Source organism: Microtus ochrogaster, chromosome 16 (genome assembly GCF_000317375.1).
Source record: "Microtus ochrogaster isolate Prairie Vole_2 chromosome 16, MicOch1.0, whole genome shotgun sequence".
Classification (NCBI taxonomy): Eukaryota; Metazoa; Chordata; class Mammalia; order Rodentia; family Cricetidae; genus Microtus; species Microtus ochrogaster.
In genome coordinates, this window is record NC_022018.1 from 10443119 (window position 1) to 10462251 (window position 19133).

A 19133-nucleotide genomic window follows, 5' to 3' on the forward strand; every position below is an offset into this window, starting at 1 on the left:
CTAGCAGAAAAGAGAAGGATTCATAACGGCCCTCCACTGCATGTGTTGGTCTATTTGGGCATACTTAGCACTTTCCCAAAAGCTCTATAGAGGAACGAGTACTCCTAGAGCCAGGAAGACATACAGAGTCCACCCCATATTCCCAGGAGTGTGGCATTTCCATGCCTTCTGAAACATGACTTCTCTGGTTTGATCAAAGTCAGATTCCCACCCGAGTCTCCCATTATAGATTGCATACAATATATTTTGATCTTATTCACCTTCTCCTCCCCCTAATTCCTCCTAGGTACCCTTCTCCCTAACTTGCCCCCCCCTTCATGTCCTTTTCTTTCTTTTACAATCCACCGAGTCCAATTTGTATTGAATGTATACTCCTGGGTGTGGGCCAAACCAGGAGCCACACCCTTAAAGAAAACTGACTCTCCCTTCTCCAGAATCACCAGCTGTCAGTAAGTCCTCAGTTAGAAGTGGGGCTCATGGGCTCCTCCCCATCCATAATAGAATGTTGACTGGTTTGATCTGCCAGCAACCACTGCCACTGTGATATCATGAGTGTGAGGTCCTGTCATATCTAGAAAATACTGCTTCGTCCTGGTCCTCCCTGACCTCTGGCTCCTACTATCTTTCTGTCTTCTCTTTGGCAATGGTTCCTGAGTTTCCTTGTGGGGTAGGGTGGGGTGTAATGGCGTAGGACTTGCCTTCCTTCCTTCCTTTCTTTATTTCTTCCTAATTTCTTTAGATTCATTTATTTTTATATTATGAGTGTTTTGCCTGCATGTATATCTACTCTGTTAACCTATGGAGGTCATAAGAGGGGATTCAGATACCTCGGAACTGGAGTTATGGATGGTTGTGAGTCACCTGTGGGTGCTGGGAAACAAACCTGGGTCCTCTGCAAGAGCAAATGTTCTTACCACTGAGCCCTCTCTCCAAACTCTGAACTTTCATTTTTTTATCTTGAAGAATATATCAAAATTGTATTATTATTTCATAAGTTCTCCTTTTAAATTAACACGCTGACACGTCCTGCTACCTCCACGTGTGTTTTCTTTTCTGGTGTTCAAGTTAAGGAAGAAGAACCATGTTTCTTTTTAGCATATATGTTTCCACCTTAATTAACTAGATCTTTAAAAATGAAAACCTTCTCTGACAGCAATATTTATCTCTTGAAGAATAAATAATTCTTCAGAGTGAGTATGGCTAGTCTATTAGGAAATCCGTTGGGGTCTGTTTCCACGTGTGGCTTCTCCTACCAGCCATGCATCCTCCTCCTCCGGGTGCTTACCCTGTTCCACACAGTCCTTTCTGAGGGCTAGGACCTCAGAGTTACCCCCTGCTGAATCCACCTCCCCAGTTACTTGTCAGGGGTCAGGCAGATCCCAAGTATCCAGTATGACTTTAATAAGAATTTTATCATCTTTAATATACATCCCATTCACTAGAACAGTTTGCAAGACAAAGTTTGCAGCCAGAGGCAATAATCATCTCTCCAGTGGGTTTCTTGAAGCTGCTACTCTTGGGATCAGGCTTGAACACATCTCCCTGATGCCATCGGGAGAACCCCTGGTCCATCAGCAGGAATGTCACTTTCTGCTTGAATGGCCGTGCAGACAAAGCATCATATTCTCTACGCATAATGACAAAGAACAGAGACAAACGTGTCCCTTTCCCTATTCCGTCCCCATTCAGGTAGACCCTGGCACCCATCTTAAAGCCAAAATAGCCTGTGTAGAAAGGCTGGCTGTAGAAGGACAGGGTCTTTCCCGTGACAGCCTCCTGCTTCCGGCACTTGTAGTCATGGATCTTCCAGATCAGCACACCGTTGTAGCTGGTGGTCTCAAGGACCTGGAACCGCAGGTCCATATCTGCCAAGCAGATGTTATGAACCTTCAGCATCTGTTCCTGCTGGCTCAGCTGAGATCCCTGTAAGCCTGTGTTGCGAGCCGCCTACCCTGCACTCTTGTGCCCACTTTCCAGCTCAGTCACACGGTTCTGGGGGTCTCCACACTGCTCTTCATGCTGTCTGCTTCCTCCCACTTCTGCCGGAAGGGGCGGATCTCCTTGAGTTCTCTCAGTTCCTCTGCTTGGCTGTCTTTTCCTTGCTGCAAATGAAGGATTTTGGATTCATTGTTTTGAAGCATCTCCTTTTGTCTCTCAATTTCAGTTTCAAAGCTACGTATCTGATTGTGCAAACTTTGTATGCTCTTGTTTTTTTCAACGCTTTCCTTCTGCCGCAAGGAAAGCTTCTTCTCCAGGGAGCTGCTCCACGCTTCCAGCAGCTTCATATGCTGCACTGCGGAGCTGGCCTCCTGGGCCTTGATCTGCTGGTTTGTACCCTGAAAAAACGCAGCCATAGCGCTTAAAACTACAGGTGCTGGGGGCGTTGACGCTCTGACAAGTGTGCACTCAACTCTCTTCTCAGAAGAGTCTGGACGCTGCACTTAGGAGGGCAGGACACCACCACACAGGGACAGTCAGTGTCTTTGTGCTTCTGCAGTGTGATCATGGGGACTGGACTCTTGCAGTGATTGCGTGTGGCCTCTCGGTGTTTACAGGCCTTTCCCACATGCTCCCGTATCTCTGAACTTTCATTTCTAGCAAGTTCTTGGGATAGTGTTGCCATTGGTCCAGGAACTGACTGTACTCTGAAGAGCTCTGTTCTGAGTCATCATTTCCTTGCATGTAGGCTGAGAACTTTTAGTGATAAGCGCAGTGGAATTAAGTAGTACACACACGAGCTTGTAAAAATTACTTCTGTGCTTAAAAATACTTCGGCACTTACTATATTTTGCAAAAAAAAAAAAATCCACAAAAACAAAAACCTACTAGCACAACAAACCTGTGATTTCAAGTATTTTTTATTAAAGTGAGATAGCTACTAAGTGACAAGGAGGTAGAAGCAGAAGTATTACATAAGAATAATGATGGCCATGGGCTAGTAGGGACACTGGAGAATGGAGTATGCCCACAGGGAGTCTGGAGACACTAGGGGAGACTATGGGCCACAGAAGTGAGATTGCTTCCCTGACACAGGACCGAGGGATCTGGAGGCTGAGGTTCCCTGCCTTCTTTATGGTGGTTTCTTTTGTGACCTGGGCAGGTCAGGGAAAGTCCGGACTGCCCTTACTCCAGGTGTCTTTGTCTGCATTCTCAGGCTTACAGAGAAAGGCCTGCATTTGTAACCCTGGAAGCTTGTAGCTTCCTGAGCTTCCCTGGAGGCAAGGGACTTGACCTGCACAATACTGTCCTATTGCAGTTCCCAGACTAGCAAGCCTCTGGGGGCTGAGGAGTTGGGCCATAGTGGGCTTCCTGGCTGTCAGCTGCAGCACGTCAGCCCTGGGTCTGGAGTGTCCTGGAGTCACAGTTCTGGCTTTCATTGCACTGACTGAAGGTATCCAAAGAATACCCGCACCATACAGACCACCCGGCAGGTGCTGGCTTAGGAGGGGATCTGTGGAGCTCGGTGAGCAATGGTCCCACTTTGGCTGTCCTCTTCCAGGAACATCGTGAAAGGCATGAGGGAGCTCCGGGAGATTCTGAGGACTGTGGAGACCAAAGCAACGCAAAACTTCAAAGTGGTAATGTGACTATTGGCCGGGGCTGGCTGATGCAAAGGCCACTTAGGGTGGGAGACAACACAAGCCCTAGCAAGAGGCCCCTGACCTAGAGATGTCACATGCATGCCTATGCTCACCTTCCTCTGCTCTCAGCAGACATTATTAATCCATCCCAGAATGCTTTTCCCACCAAGCCTGGGAAGCACCCTGTTCATCTCATCTTCTTCATCAGGGCACTGAAGATGACTCCTAGCATTAGAACAGAGTTGAAATCTACTGCCATCCCTTGCATGAGCAAAACCATCCTAATGATGTGTGGTATGGCTCGTTTCTTCATGATCTTAATAGATGTCATTGACTCTCCTCTCGTGCCCCAACTCAGGCCTATGGACTTAGTTAGACCTTTGTTCTTTCAAAATCAGATGGGGTAGAGCCATGTCATCCGTGGGAGAGGTGGTAGCTATCGTGCCGGAGGGACCGAGGACCTAGGGACTTGGGAATGGAATGTGAGGCCCCCAGAGGCGCAGCACATCATGCAGCGGGCAGATCTAGTTGGGAACCAGGGCTGCATAGGCAAGCTGCAGAGTTTTACCCCAGCCTGAGTCTTTCCCTCTTTGCCAGGTGGCAGCCAAGCACCTGGCAGGGGTCCTGCTGCATTCCCTGAGTGAGGAATGTTACTGGAGCCCCTTGTCCCACCCTCTGCCTGAGTTCATGAGCAAGGAGGAGAATTCTTTCATCACTCAGACCCTTCGGAAACCTCACCTCTATGAAGGAGACAAGTGAGTGCCTGCCGCCTGCCCTGGTGCCCCGCTCTGGCCTTGCCGTGAATACAGGTTCTGATACCTTCTGGTGTCTCTTCACGGTACCCTGCTTTCCCAGCCCTGCCCCAATGCCAGACAGACATTTTAGAGGCTAAGAAAAGACGGTCTCTGGTGGGGTTGGGGGAGAATGCTTCATGGCTCCCCAAAGCCACACATTCAGAGATTGCCTGTCTTCCTGACACACCCCTTTGAGGTGCCAGTTGAAGATGGAGTCTGTAGTCACCAGCGGCTTCTCCCTCAGGCTGGGGGTGAATGGGCCATTTCTTCTGCAGGATGGTAGCAGCCTTTCAGGTTCAGAACTCTGGGGCTAGTTAAGAGCTGTTCTAGGTATTCAGTGCCTGTGAATTATGCAGGAGAAGGGTCAATTTACCAGGTCGATGTTGACTTGGGGCATAAGGGCTGCTTGGGAGGGGGGGGCAGAGGTACTGTTGATGTGGGCTGGGCTGCAACCAGGAATGCTGTTGTGTTTTCCAGCCTCTACTGCCCCAAAGACAACATAGAGGAGGCGCTCTTGCTGCTGCTTATCAGTGAGTCCATGGTAAGCCCCAGGCACCACTGACCCCAGGGAACCGGGTTTGTGGAGAGTGTTGGCCTAGGTAGATGCAGGCTATCCATGGCCTAGTCAAGCTCTGCCTCCCAGGAAGGTGAAAGCTTCTTGGCCCTGCCTGCCTCTCTCTCTCTGTCTCTCTGTCTGTCTCTGTCTCTCTCTCTCTCTCTCACACACACACACACACTCACACATACACATACACATAAACAGATACACACACACATTTGCAAGTCTGGCGCACTTGGGTTTGGCCATGCTAGCTATGCTGGGCTATGATGAGAGACCCAATGTCTGTCCCAAGTAGGTAGAGACTGAGTGTATGTGAAATTCTCTTCTGGGTTACAAAACTTGATTATCACTAGGCAGCAGTGTGCGCTGAGCAGCTAGGTGCTGTGACTGATGTAAGAACCGACAAGGAAAGGAAGGAGTATGCATTTTGGAGGCACAAGACCTGAATTGGGGCTCCGGGGCTCTGCTGATTAGCTGAGGGTCAGGCACAAAGCATTCAGACATTCTGAGCCTCAGTTTCCTCCTCATATGATGATGGTAACTCAGAAGTAAGTTTGGATAGAATTCATGTTCTTGCAACAACTCTTGATTATCTGTCCTGGGCCTGGGCCTATTCTAGAAGCCAGAGATGTAGCAATAAGCAGAATGCAGACAGGCTCCTGACCTCGTGGAGTTCACATTTTGGTCAGGGGTGGTAAAGTAGTGAATGATGATCCCAGTGTCCGGGCTATCCCTGCCATCCCTGTTTGCATACTACGGAAAAATAAGGCCATGGGGACCCATCTCCCATACCCTGGGCAATGCATATGTGAGAGTGTGCATGCGTACATGCCCGTGGTGACCACAGCGTTAGGCAGTGTCTTCAGAGTACTTTGGAGGCTCCTCGAAGGAGGGCATGGCGTGGTCGGGTAGCGGTAGAGGTGTGAGATGAAGGATGGACCTCTTGCACCAAGGGAAGCTCAAAAAAATGTGGATTACAGAAGCCGGGAGTAAGGAGGTATGTCCACACAGCTGGATCCACACAACTGGATCCAAGTTCTTCAACTCTGGAGTCCATCGGTGCTGCTGAGCTGGGACTGCCAGCTGAGAACCAGGTTTCTTAGACGTGGGTTACAGAAGCCAGGAGTAAGGGGGTATGTCCACACAGCTGGATCCACAAAGTTCTTTGGCTCTGGAGTCCATCGGTGCTGCCGAGCTGGGACTGCCAGCTGAGAACCGGATTTCTTAGATGATGCATCTGAGAAGTATAGGTGAAGAAAGCGAGATGCCCTGAGCTGGACCATTCTCAACACTGTTCCTTACAGAGCAGCTGAACTGTGCTGGACCACATGTTCAACACCATATATAAAACAACGAAACAGCCTGAAGCCCTTATCTCCAGCACACTCCCACGTAGTGCAGGGAAGCCAGCAAAATCCGATCCTTTTTCTGTTTAGCCGGGAAAGAATTCATTGTTGGTGTGGCCTCAGGAAGGTACTAGATAGGGAACCTGTGTGGGAGGTTGGGGGTGTCTTTGGGACTGGGACCCTGCACCTTAACAGAACTTAATATAGTTCTGCGCTATATTCGGTACCAGGCACCTGGCAGCATGGTTCTTGTACTTGTCACTCATAGCTGAGCGAAAGTCTCTCTCTGTGAACCTGTTTGCTCATCTGTAAGATGGAGTTACCAAGGCCTCTGCGGAAGGAGTTTGGGTGGATTAAATAAGAAAATAAACACAAAGCTATCTCTTTGGGTTGTTCAGTGCATGTTTTTGTCCTGGGGGCGGGAAAGGCTTTGATTCCGACTCAGTTGCCTTTGAAAACGTGTAGGCTTTAATCTAGTTGAGAGATTGAGGGCATTAGTCTGCTATTTTAAAGAAAAGGGCTTCCTAGGCATGGTTCCATTTGGGACTGGCAGATGAGACACACGGCGTCCTAGCTTTTGGCACCAGCTTTGCTGTGACGCAAGGCCTTGCTCTGCAGAAGGCTGCCAGCTCAGAGCCGGTGGTTCAGTACCCGTGACAGGAAGACTGTGACATCTGCCACAGGAACTGTGTCGTTGGGTAGATGAAGCCTGTCACAGAGCACGGAAGCTCTTGGCTCTGTGAACTCAAGAGCTGGTGGTAATCATGTCTGCCAGCAGGGGAACCAGCAGGAGCTGCCCAGGACAGTGTCCTCCGGGGAAGGGGAGCATCACTGGGCACAGATGCTTCCTAGGTCCTTCTTTCTGGTGTGACTGTTGGGGCGGGCTCACTTGCTTGATGAGAGGCTGCCTCTGTGAAACCTCTGAGCAGGGCTCTGGGCATCTTCCTTCAGGAACCTGTTCCTTGCAAAGAGACAGCACTTAAGACTTCACCAGGGAGACCCTGTCCACATTTTGCTTTGGTTCCTTCTTCAGCAAAGCCAGCCCAAGGCCTCTGATAGTATTGATCAAGACTACTAGACACGTTCCGAGAGAAATCTGAAACCAGGGAAGCAGCCAGGGTGAAACCATGATGTCTGGATTTCAGTGGGGTCTCTGCCCTCTGAAGAAAGCTGTGTTGGCCTCCTCCCCCAGTCTCCCCCAATCTCCCCCAGTCTCCCCCAGTCTCCCCTAGTCTCCCTCAGCCTTCCTTGGTCTTCCGTAAAGTAGGATGAGACCGGGCAAGAGGGCACGAGGACAATCAGATGCCACTTAGAAAGTGTTCCATTTCCTCCACTTAGAATGGGGATTCTATCTAGGTCCAGGATTAAGTGGAGGATGGGGCTCGGCAGAGGTGCCAGCTGCGCCACATCTGGTAGAGATTGGGTACTGCCAGGATAATTGACCTGGTGCTCAGGAAAGCCTCAAGTCTGGACTGGCTCTGGATGTCTATCTCTGGAGACTCAGAGCCCCCCCCCCTCGGAAGGTTATACTTCTTTCGCTGCCCTTAGGGTTCATGGGCCAGATAAGTTGATGGTGTGAGAATTCTCTTCCCGAGAAGGTCATGCACCTAGGGAGGGTGCCTCAGCAAGGGTTGTGCCTGCTGAAGGAAAGGAGGATTCCATTTGTCCAAAGAGCGGTGGTGAGTCCTGAGAGAGTGTGGAGCTGTTAGACCGGAATGTGGCTGGTCTCTTGACAATCCGAAAGATCTGGTCTGAGACAGGTTCTTCTGGGAGAAGCACCGGAGGGTCAAAGGTGAGGAGTAGGCATGCCTCTGGGAGTCCTATCTGGCTTCTGAGGGCAGATCATCCCACAGTGGGAACCAAGGGCAAGGTCACGGAGTGAGGGTGCGCTCCTCTGGGTCCTTAGGGCTTTGGTACAGAGGGGAGCATGGTTCGCTCTTACAGGACAGCCCAAAGCAGTGCCCAAAGTAGGCAGGATGGGTAGTGAGAAAACCCAGGGAGAATACTCACCTTTATCCCACGAACAGCACAGGGGACAGTTGGGGGCAGTGGGGAGAGCCTGGAACCAGCTCAGGGGCTTGTATTTACTCTAACAAGTGCGTTCACCACACTGCACTGGTCTGGGGTTGTCTGATGAAAGCAGGCGTCTGAGGCCGTCGGTGTGCACAGGAAAGGGAAAGAGTGTGGTTAGGACTGAGTGGACAGGCTCCCTGGGAAGCCTGTGCGCCTGTGTGAGCCCAGGGAAGAGGGATGGGAAGGCTGGGGCGCCTCTGGGGAGGGCTGGTAAACCTAGTGGTGGTGCCCCCTGCCTCTGAGGTTTGTTCTGGCTCCTGAGCCACACACGAATCCATGCTCTTTTGTGGCTAACTAGCCAGCCCTAAGACTTCCTTTTTTTTTTTTCTGCTCCAGTTTCCCCACCCTAACCCATTACCATGGTTACATACACACTGCCCAGCAACCAACACTAGCCCAACTTTTTTTTTTTTTTTGTAACCCTGCTCACAAAGCCATGCCAAAAGCTGGGCAGACATCTACTTCAGGCTGTCCAGTGGGAACCATGTTCCCCCCTCATACAAAAGCACCAAGGACCCGTAAGAGCACGCTCTTGCTGCTGTCTATTGGTTAAGGGGCCAGGTCATGTGGAGGACTTGCCCTGTCTTAGGTTTCATTTGCTCTAATGACACTCAGTTCTGAAAATCCACCCCTCCTTCCCACCAGACACACCCAGAGGCCTGTCCTCTTGGAGGGCAAGGTCTAGGGTAGACAAAGAAGGAGTTTTTGTGCCAGCCCAGAGCCGTCTTCCTGGTGTATTGTTCATTCCACAATGGTGGATTTATGAAGCTCTGGGTTCAAGGAGCTCAGTCTAGAAATGGCATGCCCCACTACAAGAGGTGTTGAGCCAGCCAGGACTGCTGGGGCCCAGGTGTATGCCTGTGAAGCAGAGGGGTAGGGTGGCTGCAGCCCTCTGAGTTGGGAGTTGCCAGCAGGCTGATATGGAGAACTACAAAGTGACCAAACTCAGTCGAGCCTTGAAGATGGGAAACAGCAGGGCATGCTGGGTGGCTGCTGAAGAGTCAGGTAGGAGGCAGCCAGAGAAAGGAGTTTAAGTGTCACCTGGACGGAAGCGGTGATGGAACCATCACTACTACTTCTCACTACCCCTTTCCCAACATGGCTTCTGTGCAGGGTAGGTTTCTCAGTCCTCGGAATGTGTCCAGCAAGGCTCACTCTACCTCAAGAGAAGCCACCCCTACAGAATACCTGGTCTATCCCTTCCATCCTGATTTCTTCCTCCTACCAAAAGTCGTAGGAATGCACAGATGCGTTCTGTAGCCCCCTTCTGCATCTCCGGTCTTCATCCCCTCCTTCCTTTCCCTCTGCTGCCTGGAGAAGCCTACTCACCCACAGTCCCCATTGGGTGCCTGGAGCCAAGAGCTGCTGGAGGTGGAGGAGTGGGGAGGTATAGTGTGAGGGACGGAGCGTGGCTGTGATCCCACGTGGCTGTGTGGGTGGAACTCTCTGGGAGGGAGAGGGATTTCTTGGCGCTTTCCCTGCCTTCGCTGCTTGCAGTTCCTGGCTCCGTTTATCAGGTTGGCTCTAGCATTGATCTTTGTGAGGATTTCCTGCCATTCCTGGCATTCTAGCCCAGGCATCCCCTCCTTGGCCATCTGTGTTTCTTGAGGAGGAACAACACCTATCACAATCGTGGCTGAAGAGGCAGCTGTCCAGATCCATTGCCCCCAGTTTGTCTTCCTGCCTCAGATGCCCCTAGTGGACTGTTCTTTGGGGCTAGCAGGCGTGTTAGCTAATAGGAGCCTCTAAGGGAGCCCATTTTAGCCCAGAGCCTACAAGCAATGGGGCTTGTGTCTCCCCACCCTCTGGCCCAGGGTAGCTCCTGTGCCTTCCCTACAGGAGGGAGGGTGGGGCTCTGTGCAGGAGGCAGTGAGGAGCACAGGTGAGCAGGATGGGACCTTGGAGTTGGTAGTATATGTAGGTTTCAGGGCCAGTAGCTCCTTTTTTTCTATCTAGCAGGCCAGTCCTTGGCTGACAGCCAGTGGGGAGCAGAGCAGTCTCAGGGAGGGAGGACGATGCTAGACAAGGACCCCTTTGGCAGAAGGAGAGGGGTCAGAGAGGAGCATGCTGGGGTCATCAGCAAGCATGTGGGGCCAGAGCCCAGCTTTGCCAAGCACAGTCCCAAGAATGTATGAGAGTCATTTCAGACCCCTGCTTTGCAGATGTTCCTGCTTGGCAGTTATTTATTTATTTATTTATTTATTATGTTTTTCTTTTTGGGTTTTTGAGGGTTTCTTTGTGTAGCTCTATCTATCTATCTATCTATCTATCTATCTATCTATCTAATCTATCTTTGTTTTTTGTTTTTTGTTTTTTTTTTTTTTTTGAGACAGGGCACTACTCTGTGTAGCCCTGGCTGTCCCGGAACTCACTCTGTAGACCAGGCTGGCCTCAAATTCACAGAGATCCGCCTGTCTCTGCCTCCCAGAGTGCTGGGATCAAAGGCGTGTGCCACCACCGCTTGGTGCTCTGCTGGTCACTGAGTAGTGACTCTTAGGTTCTGGAAGAAGGAAGACTGAGTGTTAATGAGAGAGAGCATTGATGATGTGTGTTTGAAGTGAAGTGGGGTGGGGGGTGCTGAGTGTCAGCAGGTGTCACATTCAGATGAAAGGCAGGAGGCCATGGCACTGTCCTTGCAACTTCAGGACCCTGAGCCTTAGGATGACACCCCACACACACACCTGGACCGTGGGCTTTCTGTCTTTGGAGAGAGCTTTGTGGGGTTAGGAGGGGGCATTTCTGAGAGTGTGGTCAGTTACCTGGCTTGTAAGAGCAGTGAAATGGGACAGTGCGTGGCTTTGCAATATGGGCCCCGTGATGCTAGGTCCTTACCTGCATTCCACCCTCAGGCTACTCGGGACGTGGTACTGAGTCGGGCACCAGAGCAGGAGGAGGACCGGAGAGTGAGCTTGCAGAATGCTTCAGCCATCTATGACCTCCTGAGCATCACCCTGGGCAGGCGGGGCCAGTACGCCATGCTTTCTGAGGTAGGGTCAGCTGCCCAGCCTTCCTCACTTCCCACTCTCTGCTCAGGCTGGCCTGCCTTTTACTGGCTTTGGCTAGTGACCGTGGCCTCAGTCACAGATCCATTATCTGTGGAATGGGAGTTATTAGAGATCTCACCTCCGGGAGGTTAGGAAGAATAGATGAGTTGATAGACGCAAGAAGTGGAGAGCCCTACCACGACCCATGACAATCAACACTACTTGTTATTTTTGTTGGGTTGTGTTCTTCCACAACATTTTCACAAATCTGGTTTCATTTGCCTATCAAAATGGCCCTCTGAAATCATTCCTGCGTTATGGAGGTGGGAAGAGAGGACTAGGGACAACTCTGATGCAGCATGGCCCAGCATGCTGTGGCAGGGACTGGATCACCCCTGTGTTTCCTGCAGCTCTCTGAAGGCAGTGAGGGGAATGGTTATCCTGTCAGGGAGGGGGCCCAGTGCTGACCACTTCTTCCTCCTCAGTGCCTAGAGCGAGCCATGAAGTATGCATTTGGAGAATTTCACCTTTGGTACCAAGTGGCCCTCTCCATGGTAGCTTGTGGGAAGGTAAGGCCCAGGGCTGTGGGGGTGGGGGCTACGCCTTCTATGGGTTCCGAGAAACCTCTGGTCCCTCCCAGGGGCTTCTCAGAGCTAGATGTTGGAGAGATTTGTGTTGACTGGGAACTGACCCGGCATTGCTATGACTGTCTATGAGCGTGGATGGGGAAGGCCCTAAGTAATGCGTGCTAGTGATGACCAGTTTGCCCGCATGCAGGTATGAGTTTAGATGCTTCTCTCTTCTTATGGTCCACCACAAGGTCATCCTAGCACATCTGCTGGTGTGGCTCTAGGAGAGAGGAAAGCTGTTCCTGCCCCAGAGAGCCCTGCCTGTGAGTTGGAAGGAGAGATATACGGTGGAGTGGAGTAGCAACGACACACATGGGAACCTGTAGGGGAGACTACATGATAGTTAGCAGTACCTGGGTGGGGACAGCAGAAAAGGCCAGCACTGCCCAGAGCACGCGGCACCAGGGTAGGCATTCGCCCTCCATCTGCCGGGCCCCTGCTCCAGCACCCCTGATTTTCTCTCAGATCAGAACTACACTTATGTAAGCCTCTATTTTAAGCAGCGACATGAAAGGAAAACCTTTCCGGAGCTGGGGGCCGAGGGAGATGGGGCTGAGGATGCTATGAATGCAGGAAATAAGGTGCCGTGAGCTTGCAGATGGTTCCAAGAGCTGTAAATACCCAGGGCCCTTGCATGGGGCTGAGGGAATCCCTCGTCCCCTGGCCCATCTGTGCCATATTCCATTTCTAGCCCCACAGCCGTCTCTGAGGAGGGCCCTTCTAGTGTGCCAGTGCCGCCTCCACAGATGAAGGAGTGCCAGGCAGCCCTGGGTCTCTGCAGTGAGACGTCAGGCCAGGGCCTGGCGGGGAGGGGGATGGGGGAGAACCAGGTGCTGCAGTCTTGTCAGACTGCCAGGGCAGGCTGGGAGCACAGCAGAACCAGTGGGGAGTCTCCTTGAGCATCCTTTGCTGGGTATCACGTGGGCCACCTCCCAGAGCACCTTGAAGTCACAGCATGACCTACTGGCTCTGCCCAGTGAGTGCTATCAGATTTTAAGGAGAATTGAGAATATAGACATAATCCTGTGGCTGGCCCCACAGGATCAGAGGCACTCCTGAGCACCAGGCGGGAGTGTAGGGTAGAGCAGGGAGAAGAGCAGAACTCCAGGCAGAGGGGGCAGCATGAACCAAGGGGAGTAGGTGTGTAGGACTTGAAGGCAGCAGCCTGTTAATGCCTAGGTGACTAACTAGGTTACTGACGGGAGGCTGGGAAGGTGTGGCTGGAACTTAGGCGGATCCTCCACACACAGCAGCATTAAGCATCTTCTTCCTGCCTCCCCCAAACAGGAAACACCGTTAGCCTTAGAATAGCAGAGGAGAAGAAGAAAGGCCTAGAGCAATGCACACTGTTCTGTGGGTTTTATTTTAAAGCTAAACCCCTTTAAAAATCAAAACAAACAAACAAAACCAAAAACAAAACTATCCATGGAAGTTAGCTTGAATTTGAGGGAGTTCCTGGAGGCTCCAGCCTCAGGAAAAGGCACCATGATTGTCTGGGACTTGAGGAGTCTTCCACCTCCTTATGGAGAAGCTGGACCCTAAGCGGTTTAGGCAGCTTGGCATCTGGCCTTTGGGAAGTCATTCCCTACTCTGGTCCCTTCGTGTTGCCTCAAGGTAGGCATAGGGCCCTGGAGTGGTCAGTGAGTTCCGTACATGTGAGGCTCCATCCATCCATGCACTCGATGCACTGTGAGATTGTTGTGTAAGGAAGGCATTCTCTAACTGCCCCCTGGGAATCCTGCATGCCAAAACCATTTGCCTGACTGCCCTGGCAGACTTCAGAGGAGTGACCAGAGCTTGCCTTTGCTGAGCCCAAGATGGGAATCCAGGTTCTGTACCTTCCAGAAGGTGCAGTTGGGGAGATAGAAATATGCCTGGTGTTTCACCCCACAGGAACCACAGTTCTGTAGCGTGATTTAGGTCGTTCCCTCTCTCAGTCTCCATGCGGCAGTTGCATTGGCTGTGTTGCTAGGTAACCAGCATGACAGGGGGAAAAAAAGAAGCCGGCTGCTCCTACTGCTGGGTCCTCAGACGGCTCCTTAAATAGCAGTGTTTTTTGGTCTGCATGGGGGTGGGGTGGGAAGGGGTGGGGTGGGAAGGAGTGGGTGGACTATGGAGGGTCAGGACTAGAGAATCCGGGATGCAAAGGTCAGCAGCCTAAGGAAAGCTGAGGAGAAGCCTGAGGCTTCCTGGGGTGTGCGGGTGGAGGGACAGTGGTGAGGGACACAGTGTGGCATTTCCAGGAGAGGGGCTCTGAGGAGGAGGTGGGGCCTGGCAGCTCTCACGAAGCTGGGTGCTCGCTGTGGGCCTGTCATTTTCTGGCCCTTTCTTGTGCTTTTCCTGTCCTCTCTTATTGTTAGAATGATAGGGGATTTGGGCATCTGTCCCTCCTGTTTCCCTGCTTTCTGTGACCTCCTTAAGGGTCTCATCTGACTATCACCCCAGCCCAGTACTGAGCCCAGTGCAGGCCCTGAATGAAGATACCTTCATTAACCTCATTGGTCTATTTTCTGTTAATAAAGCAGCCGAGGTAGAAGAATTTGTAATGCAAAGAAGCTTATTGGCCTCATAGTTTTGCAGCTCAAGGACAGGGTACCCACACTGGCTTGGTTCTGGGGAAGACCTCAAGGTGGGTGACGTGGCAGGAGTGTGTGCAAGTGGGAGACACTGTAGAGCAAGACACAGAGCCAGGCGGAGAAGAGCAAGCCATGCTCACTTTATACCAACCCCTGTAAGAACTGATGAGAAAGATGGCCAGTCCTTTTAGTGCACACAATGGCCTAACCAGGTTCCACTAGACCCCATCACTTCTCAGGGCTCACCACTCAGGTTCAAGTTCCGACATACGGATTCTTGGAGAACACACTCAGAATGTGTGCAAGCCGTAGCTCCGTGAGAGCCCACGGAGACTGTGAGACTGGGTGGAAGAACGTTCTTCCATAGATGGTGGGAAACTGAGAGGTGAGCTGGGGGCGGGGGATGCATACATTCCAATCATATCCTTCTGCAGGCAGAGGAGCCTGCCAGCGCCCTCTGTTTCTTAGTGGCACCCCCAGAGTTGCTAGGGAAGGAGGAGGCTAAGTTAAAGGGAGGAGCTCAGCTCACAGTAGGACCCAGGACTTGGTGATTGACCTGTGACACACACCTGAGGATCACCTTACATGGCAGGACAGTGACTGCTGGGGTTCCCTCAGAAAGTGTTGGGTTCAGAAAGCAGAAGGTTTCAGACTACCCACATTCACACACGCACATGCTCACACAAGCATACACACACGAACACCCCCTACCTCTCTCCAGAAAACCAGCTTCCTCTGGCCAAGGTCATCACCACGGAGGCCACACAGGGTGGTGGTGAAGAGTTAGGTCCAGGCTGTGTTCAGACCCTTGCCTGGTCATTCTTGGGCTATGTGACTTTGAACAAACTGTCTGACTGCCAGCCTCTCTCTTTTTTCGGCTGTAAAGCCGCCCATCTGGTGGGGATGCTGTGAAAATCCAATGCTCTCATAGAGAAGTTAGCAGACTTTCCGCAGGGTCGGGCAGTCAGTACTGACTATTAATAGCCGGTCTCTCTCAGCCTTTCACCAGTGTGGTATCTTGCAACAGCCACAGATAGCATATAAACAGGCGTGAGTTCCAATTAGACTTTATTCACAGAAACAAGCAGTGGGCTAGGTTCAGCCTGCAGGTTCTCTTGGCAGCCCCTGACTTAGGAAAGACAGCCTGGGACATTTATAAGATCTGGGGTATTAGCAGGCATTCCTCTTGGTATAGATGGCTCACCTGTCTGCCTGGATGCCCTTCCCTTCTGGTTTTTCCCTGCCTGTCCTCAGCAAATCCTGGTTGAGTCCTGGAGCCCCGTGGACTTTTGTCTGAAGGTTCTTTCTGGCCCTCCCACCTCCTCGCCTTCTTCCCAGCCTTTATACACCTGTCCAGTCCTGTCACCAGCTTTCCTCTCTGAGTACAGGTTTAGGGAGCCCCTGTCTAGTTCTCAAATCTTTCTGGTTCTGATCTGAATTCTTTTTGGAAAGGCTCTGTTCAATATTAATGTTAGCCCTTGTCACATCTCCAGAGGGTGAGGTTCATGGCCTCTATTCTTCAAAGGAGGGAAACAAAACTCAGAGAAGGACTTGCCTGCAGAGACTATGACCTGGACTCCACCCGCTGGGTTCTCCTCCTGGTTCTCAGAAGGAAAGGGGAACAGAGCAAGATCTGCTGGGAGAACTGCCCATGAGGGCATGGGCACCTAGGGTGGTCAAGTGATGGTGTTCCCTGCTCTTGCTTCTGCAGTCAGCCTACGCCGTGTCGCTGCTCCGGGAGTGCATGAAGCTGCAGCCCTCAAACCCCACAGTGCCCCTGATGGCTGCCAAGGTCTGCATTGGGTCCCTGCACTGGGTGAGTGAGCTGTGGGGGTAGAGCAAGCAGGGCCCAGATTCAAAACCTCCTGGGGAGGACCCCAGCAAGGGGGATAAGGTGGGGAATGTTTGCAATAAAAGAAAGGGTGCCACCTTCGTGTAGGACCAGGAGGAGAGTTTCTGAGGACCCACCAACCTTGATCTTGACAGCATGGCCCTTGGAAATGGGGTCTCCAGAGAGTCCAACAGATGGAAAGTGGTCAGGGTGGTAGGCAAGACCTCAGTTACCTAGACCAGCCTATTAGAAAAGGGACTTCAGATGACGTCATAGTTAATAGAGAAGGGGAGGGGTCACACTCAGCCCTAACCTGAGACAAACAAAGATGGCCTCCTTGCAGTCCCTTTTTTGTTCTGTTGCACCCTGAGGATTCTTTCCCGGCCGTGCTGTCTGCTCCCCACACTCTACTGAGGCGGCTTTTAGGGGACTGCACCTCAACTGGTAACTTCTGAGCTGATGGTCTTTACTAGGGGCTCATGAAGGTGGCTTCTGAAGACCAGTAGCTTGAAACAGTGAGAAAAACGAGCCCTGAGCCCTGAGCCCCAGGTCTCTGGTGAGCTCAGACCCTGGGCACTGGCTCCTAGGGAGTACTGCTGTAATATTATCTCTACTGGTAACTATCCAGATCAGCTTCCCGATGAAAGGGAGAGTCCTCCTCCCATGTTCTGAGTGACACAGAACGAGTTCCTTGTCCCTCTCACTTGTCATCTTGTACCCCACATATCCTCTCCAACAGGCAAAGTAGCCCCGATTCCTTCCTCTGCATTCTAGATCCACAGCAAGCACCCACTCTGTTGTAGGTGGCATGCAGCTGCAGCCTGCCGAGTCCCAAGCCAAACCTCTGCAGCAAAGAGTGCTGGGAGCTAAAGGTGCAGAGGGCGCTTACCCAATCCCCAGATCAGACTCCTTCTTATTCCAAGACTTCTGAGAGGAAACCTTGGGCTCATCCCTCAGCTGAAGCCTAAAATACCCCATGTCTCTGGAAGCAGGGCTGGGGAGGGCATATGTGCTCCCCCGAGCTGCCAGCTCCAAGGAGCTGAGAGTCCACCCAGCCACTGGTGCCCTTGCCAGGAAGCCCTAAATTTAGATCTTCCCACCATGGAGGAGCTGTTTCCCTCTGTAGCATAATTACAGTGATTATGTGCATTCAGATTACATGGTAATAAAATTAGGATCAAATCAGTCCAAATTGAAATCAGATGAGTTAGGAGCAAAGTAATCAATGACAACATAAATAGAAAAGCCCAAAAGGAAGATTAAACATGCAGACTTGTCATCAGAAGAGGGGAGAGAGGCGGGCTGGTACCCGGGGCTGAGAATAGTCTGAGTATTGACCTGGTCAAACTTTGATGGGGAGTCAGACGCAGGTGGGAACAAGGCTCTGCAGGTAAACAGGGATGAGGGCGAGCTGCTGGAGACTTAGATGCCTCCCCTGAACCCCCTCCTCTTTTCCTAAAATTAGTTTTCCTTTGTTTTTATTTTAAGTGACTAAATGTTTTCCCCTGCATGTGTGTCTGTGCACCATGTGTGTGTAATGCCCACAAAGGCCAGAAGAGGGGGTCAGATCCTCTGGGATTGGAGTTACAGAAGGTTTGAGCCACCTTGTAGGCTCTGGGAATCTAACCAAGACCCTCTAGAAGCGCAGCCAGTGCTCTTAACTGCTGAGCCATCTTCCCAGACCCTTTCTTGGAGCTCATAAAGTCTGGTTTGTACTCACCCTGGACGTGGATTGAACTGTGGTATGACCCTCTGTGCTTCTCCAAGGCATAGCTCTGTCTTTTCCTGAGGCCAGTGGTCAATGCTGGTGAGTGCCTATGCCCCTGCCCTCCAGGAACTCTGTCCTTCACTGTGACCTTGCCTGGTGTGGGCTTTGTTTCCGATTAAGTGCTTCTTCACTTCCTTTGCCTTGCACGCTAGCCACAAGGCAAATCTGGGGAGCAGATAGAAAAGACAATGTAGGTATTTTCTTGGATCCCTCCAAACACAGTTATTTAAAACTGATTTATTTTAAAAAGTTGGAACCCCTTCAGGAGTCTCAGAGGGCAGGGCATGCTTGTATATTGTATGCCACACAGACAGCTGGCGTGAAAAGGGGAAATCAGACGTAGGTGAACTCACCTTGCAGAGGCCTGTATTGTGTGTCTCGGGCTTCGTATCACCCAAGGGGGCAGCATGGTACTGGAAAGAGCATCAGCTTGGAGAACAGATAGGGTTCAAGTCCTGTCTCTAGTCTACCTTACTCACTAGCTTGTGTGACTTTGAGGGAGTGATTCACTCTCCTTGTGCCTCAGCTTCCTCATCTATAATCTGGGAGCCGGCATGTTCCCTAAAAGGGGGTGAGCCTTAGGAAATGGTGTGTGTCTGCATGGCCCTTTGCAGCTATATGACAAATGGATGCCTTTATTCTTCTCAGTACCTTCACAGTAGTGAGCACTTAGGAAGGGTGCTTTTGCTTTCATTCTTTCAAATCCAGGAAGATGGATTGCTCACAAAGCAAGGAAGAACGCCAGCTCTTTCGCCACCAGCTTACAGAAGTTAGAAAGTACCTGTTACTCCTTGAAGAAAAGGGGGGAAGCAAATGTCCACAAAGTAGTTCCAGGCCCACAGGAAGAGGCTCAGGAGAACTGGAGGTCTGTCAGCAAAATCCTGCAGCCTCTGAATAGAGGGCTCTCTCCAGTCACTGGGAAGAGAGTGGATGGAGGGCCTGAGGTGGCACCCTCTTTGCTGAGTGCAGGTGAATGAGGCTGTCCCTCA

The 19133-nt window shown here is 51.4% G+C and overlaps 1 protein-coding gene and 1 pseudogene across 3 annotated transcripts in view; one reads left to right on the forward strand and one right to left on the reverse strand.

The window, feature by feature from the left end:
* The window catches only part of Ttc7a (tetratricopeptide repeat domain 7A), a 104480-nt gene that overhangs the window by 37609 nt on the left and 47738 nt on the right, over positions 1–19133 (forward strand). For all 3 annotated transcript variants that reach the window (XM_005354709.3, XM_005354710.3, XM_026782943.1), the window contains 6 exons: positions 3500–3578; positions 4179–4336; positions 4853–4916; positions 11206–11343; positions 11826–11909; positions 16257–16361. In XM_005354709.3, the coding sequence (XP_005354766.1) occupies positions 3500–3578; positions 4179–4336; positions 4853–4916; positions 11206–11343; positions 11826–11909; positions 16257–16361 (628 nt within the window). The remainder of the gene's footprint in view (positions 1–3499; positions 3579–4178; positions 4337–4852; positions 4917–11205; positions 11344–11825; positions 11910–16256; positions 16362–19133) is intronic.
* Positions 1362–2623, reverse strand: LOC102002757 (annotated as a pseudogene).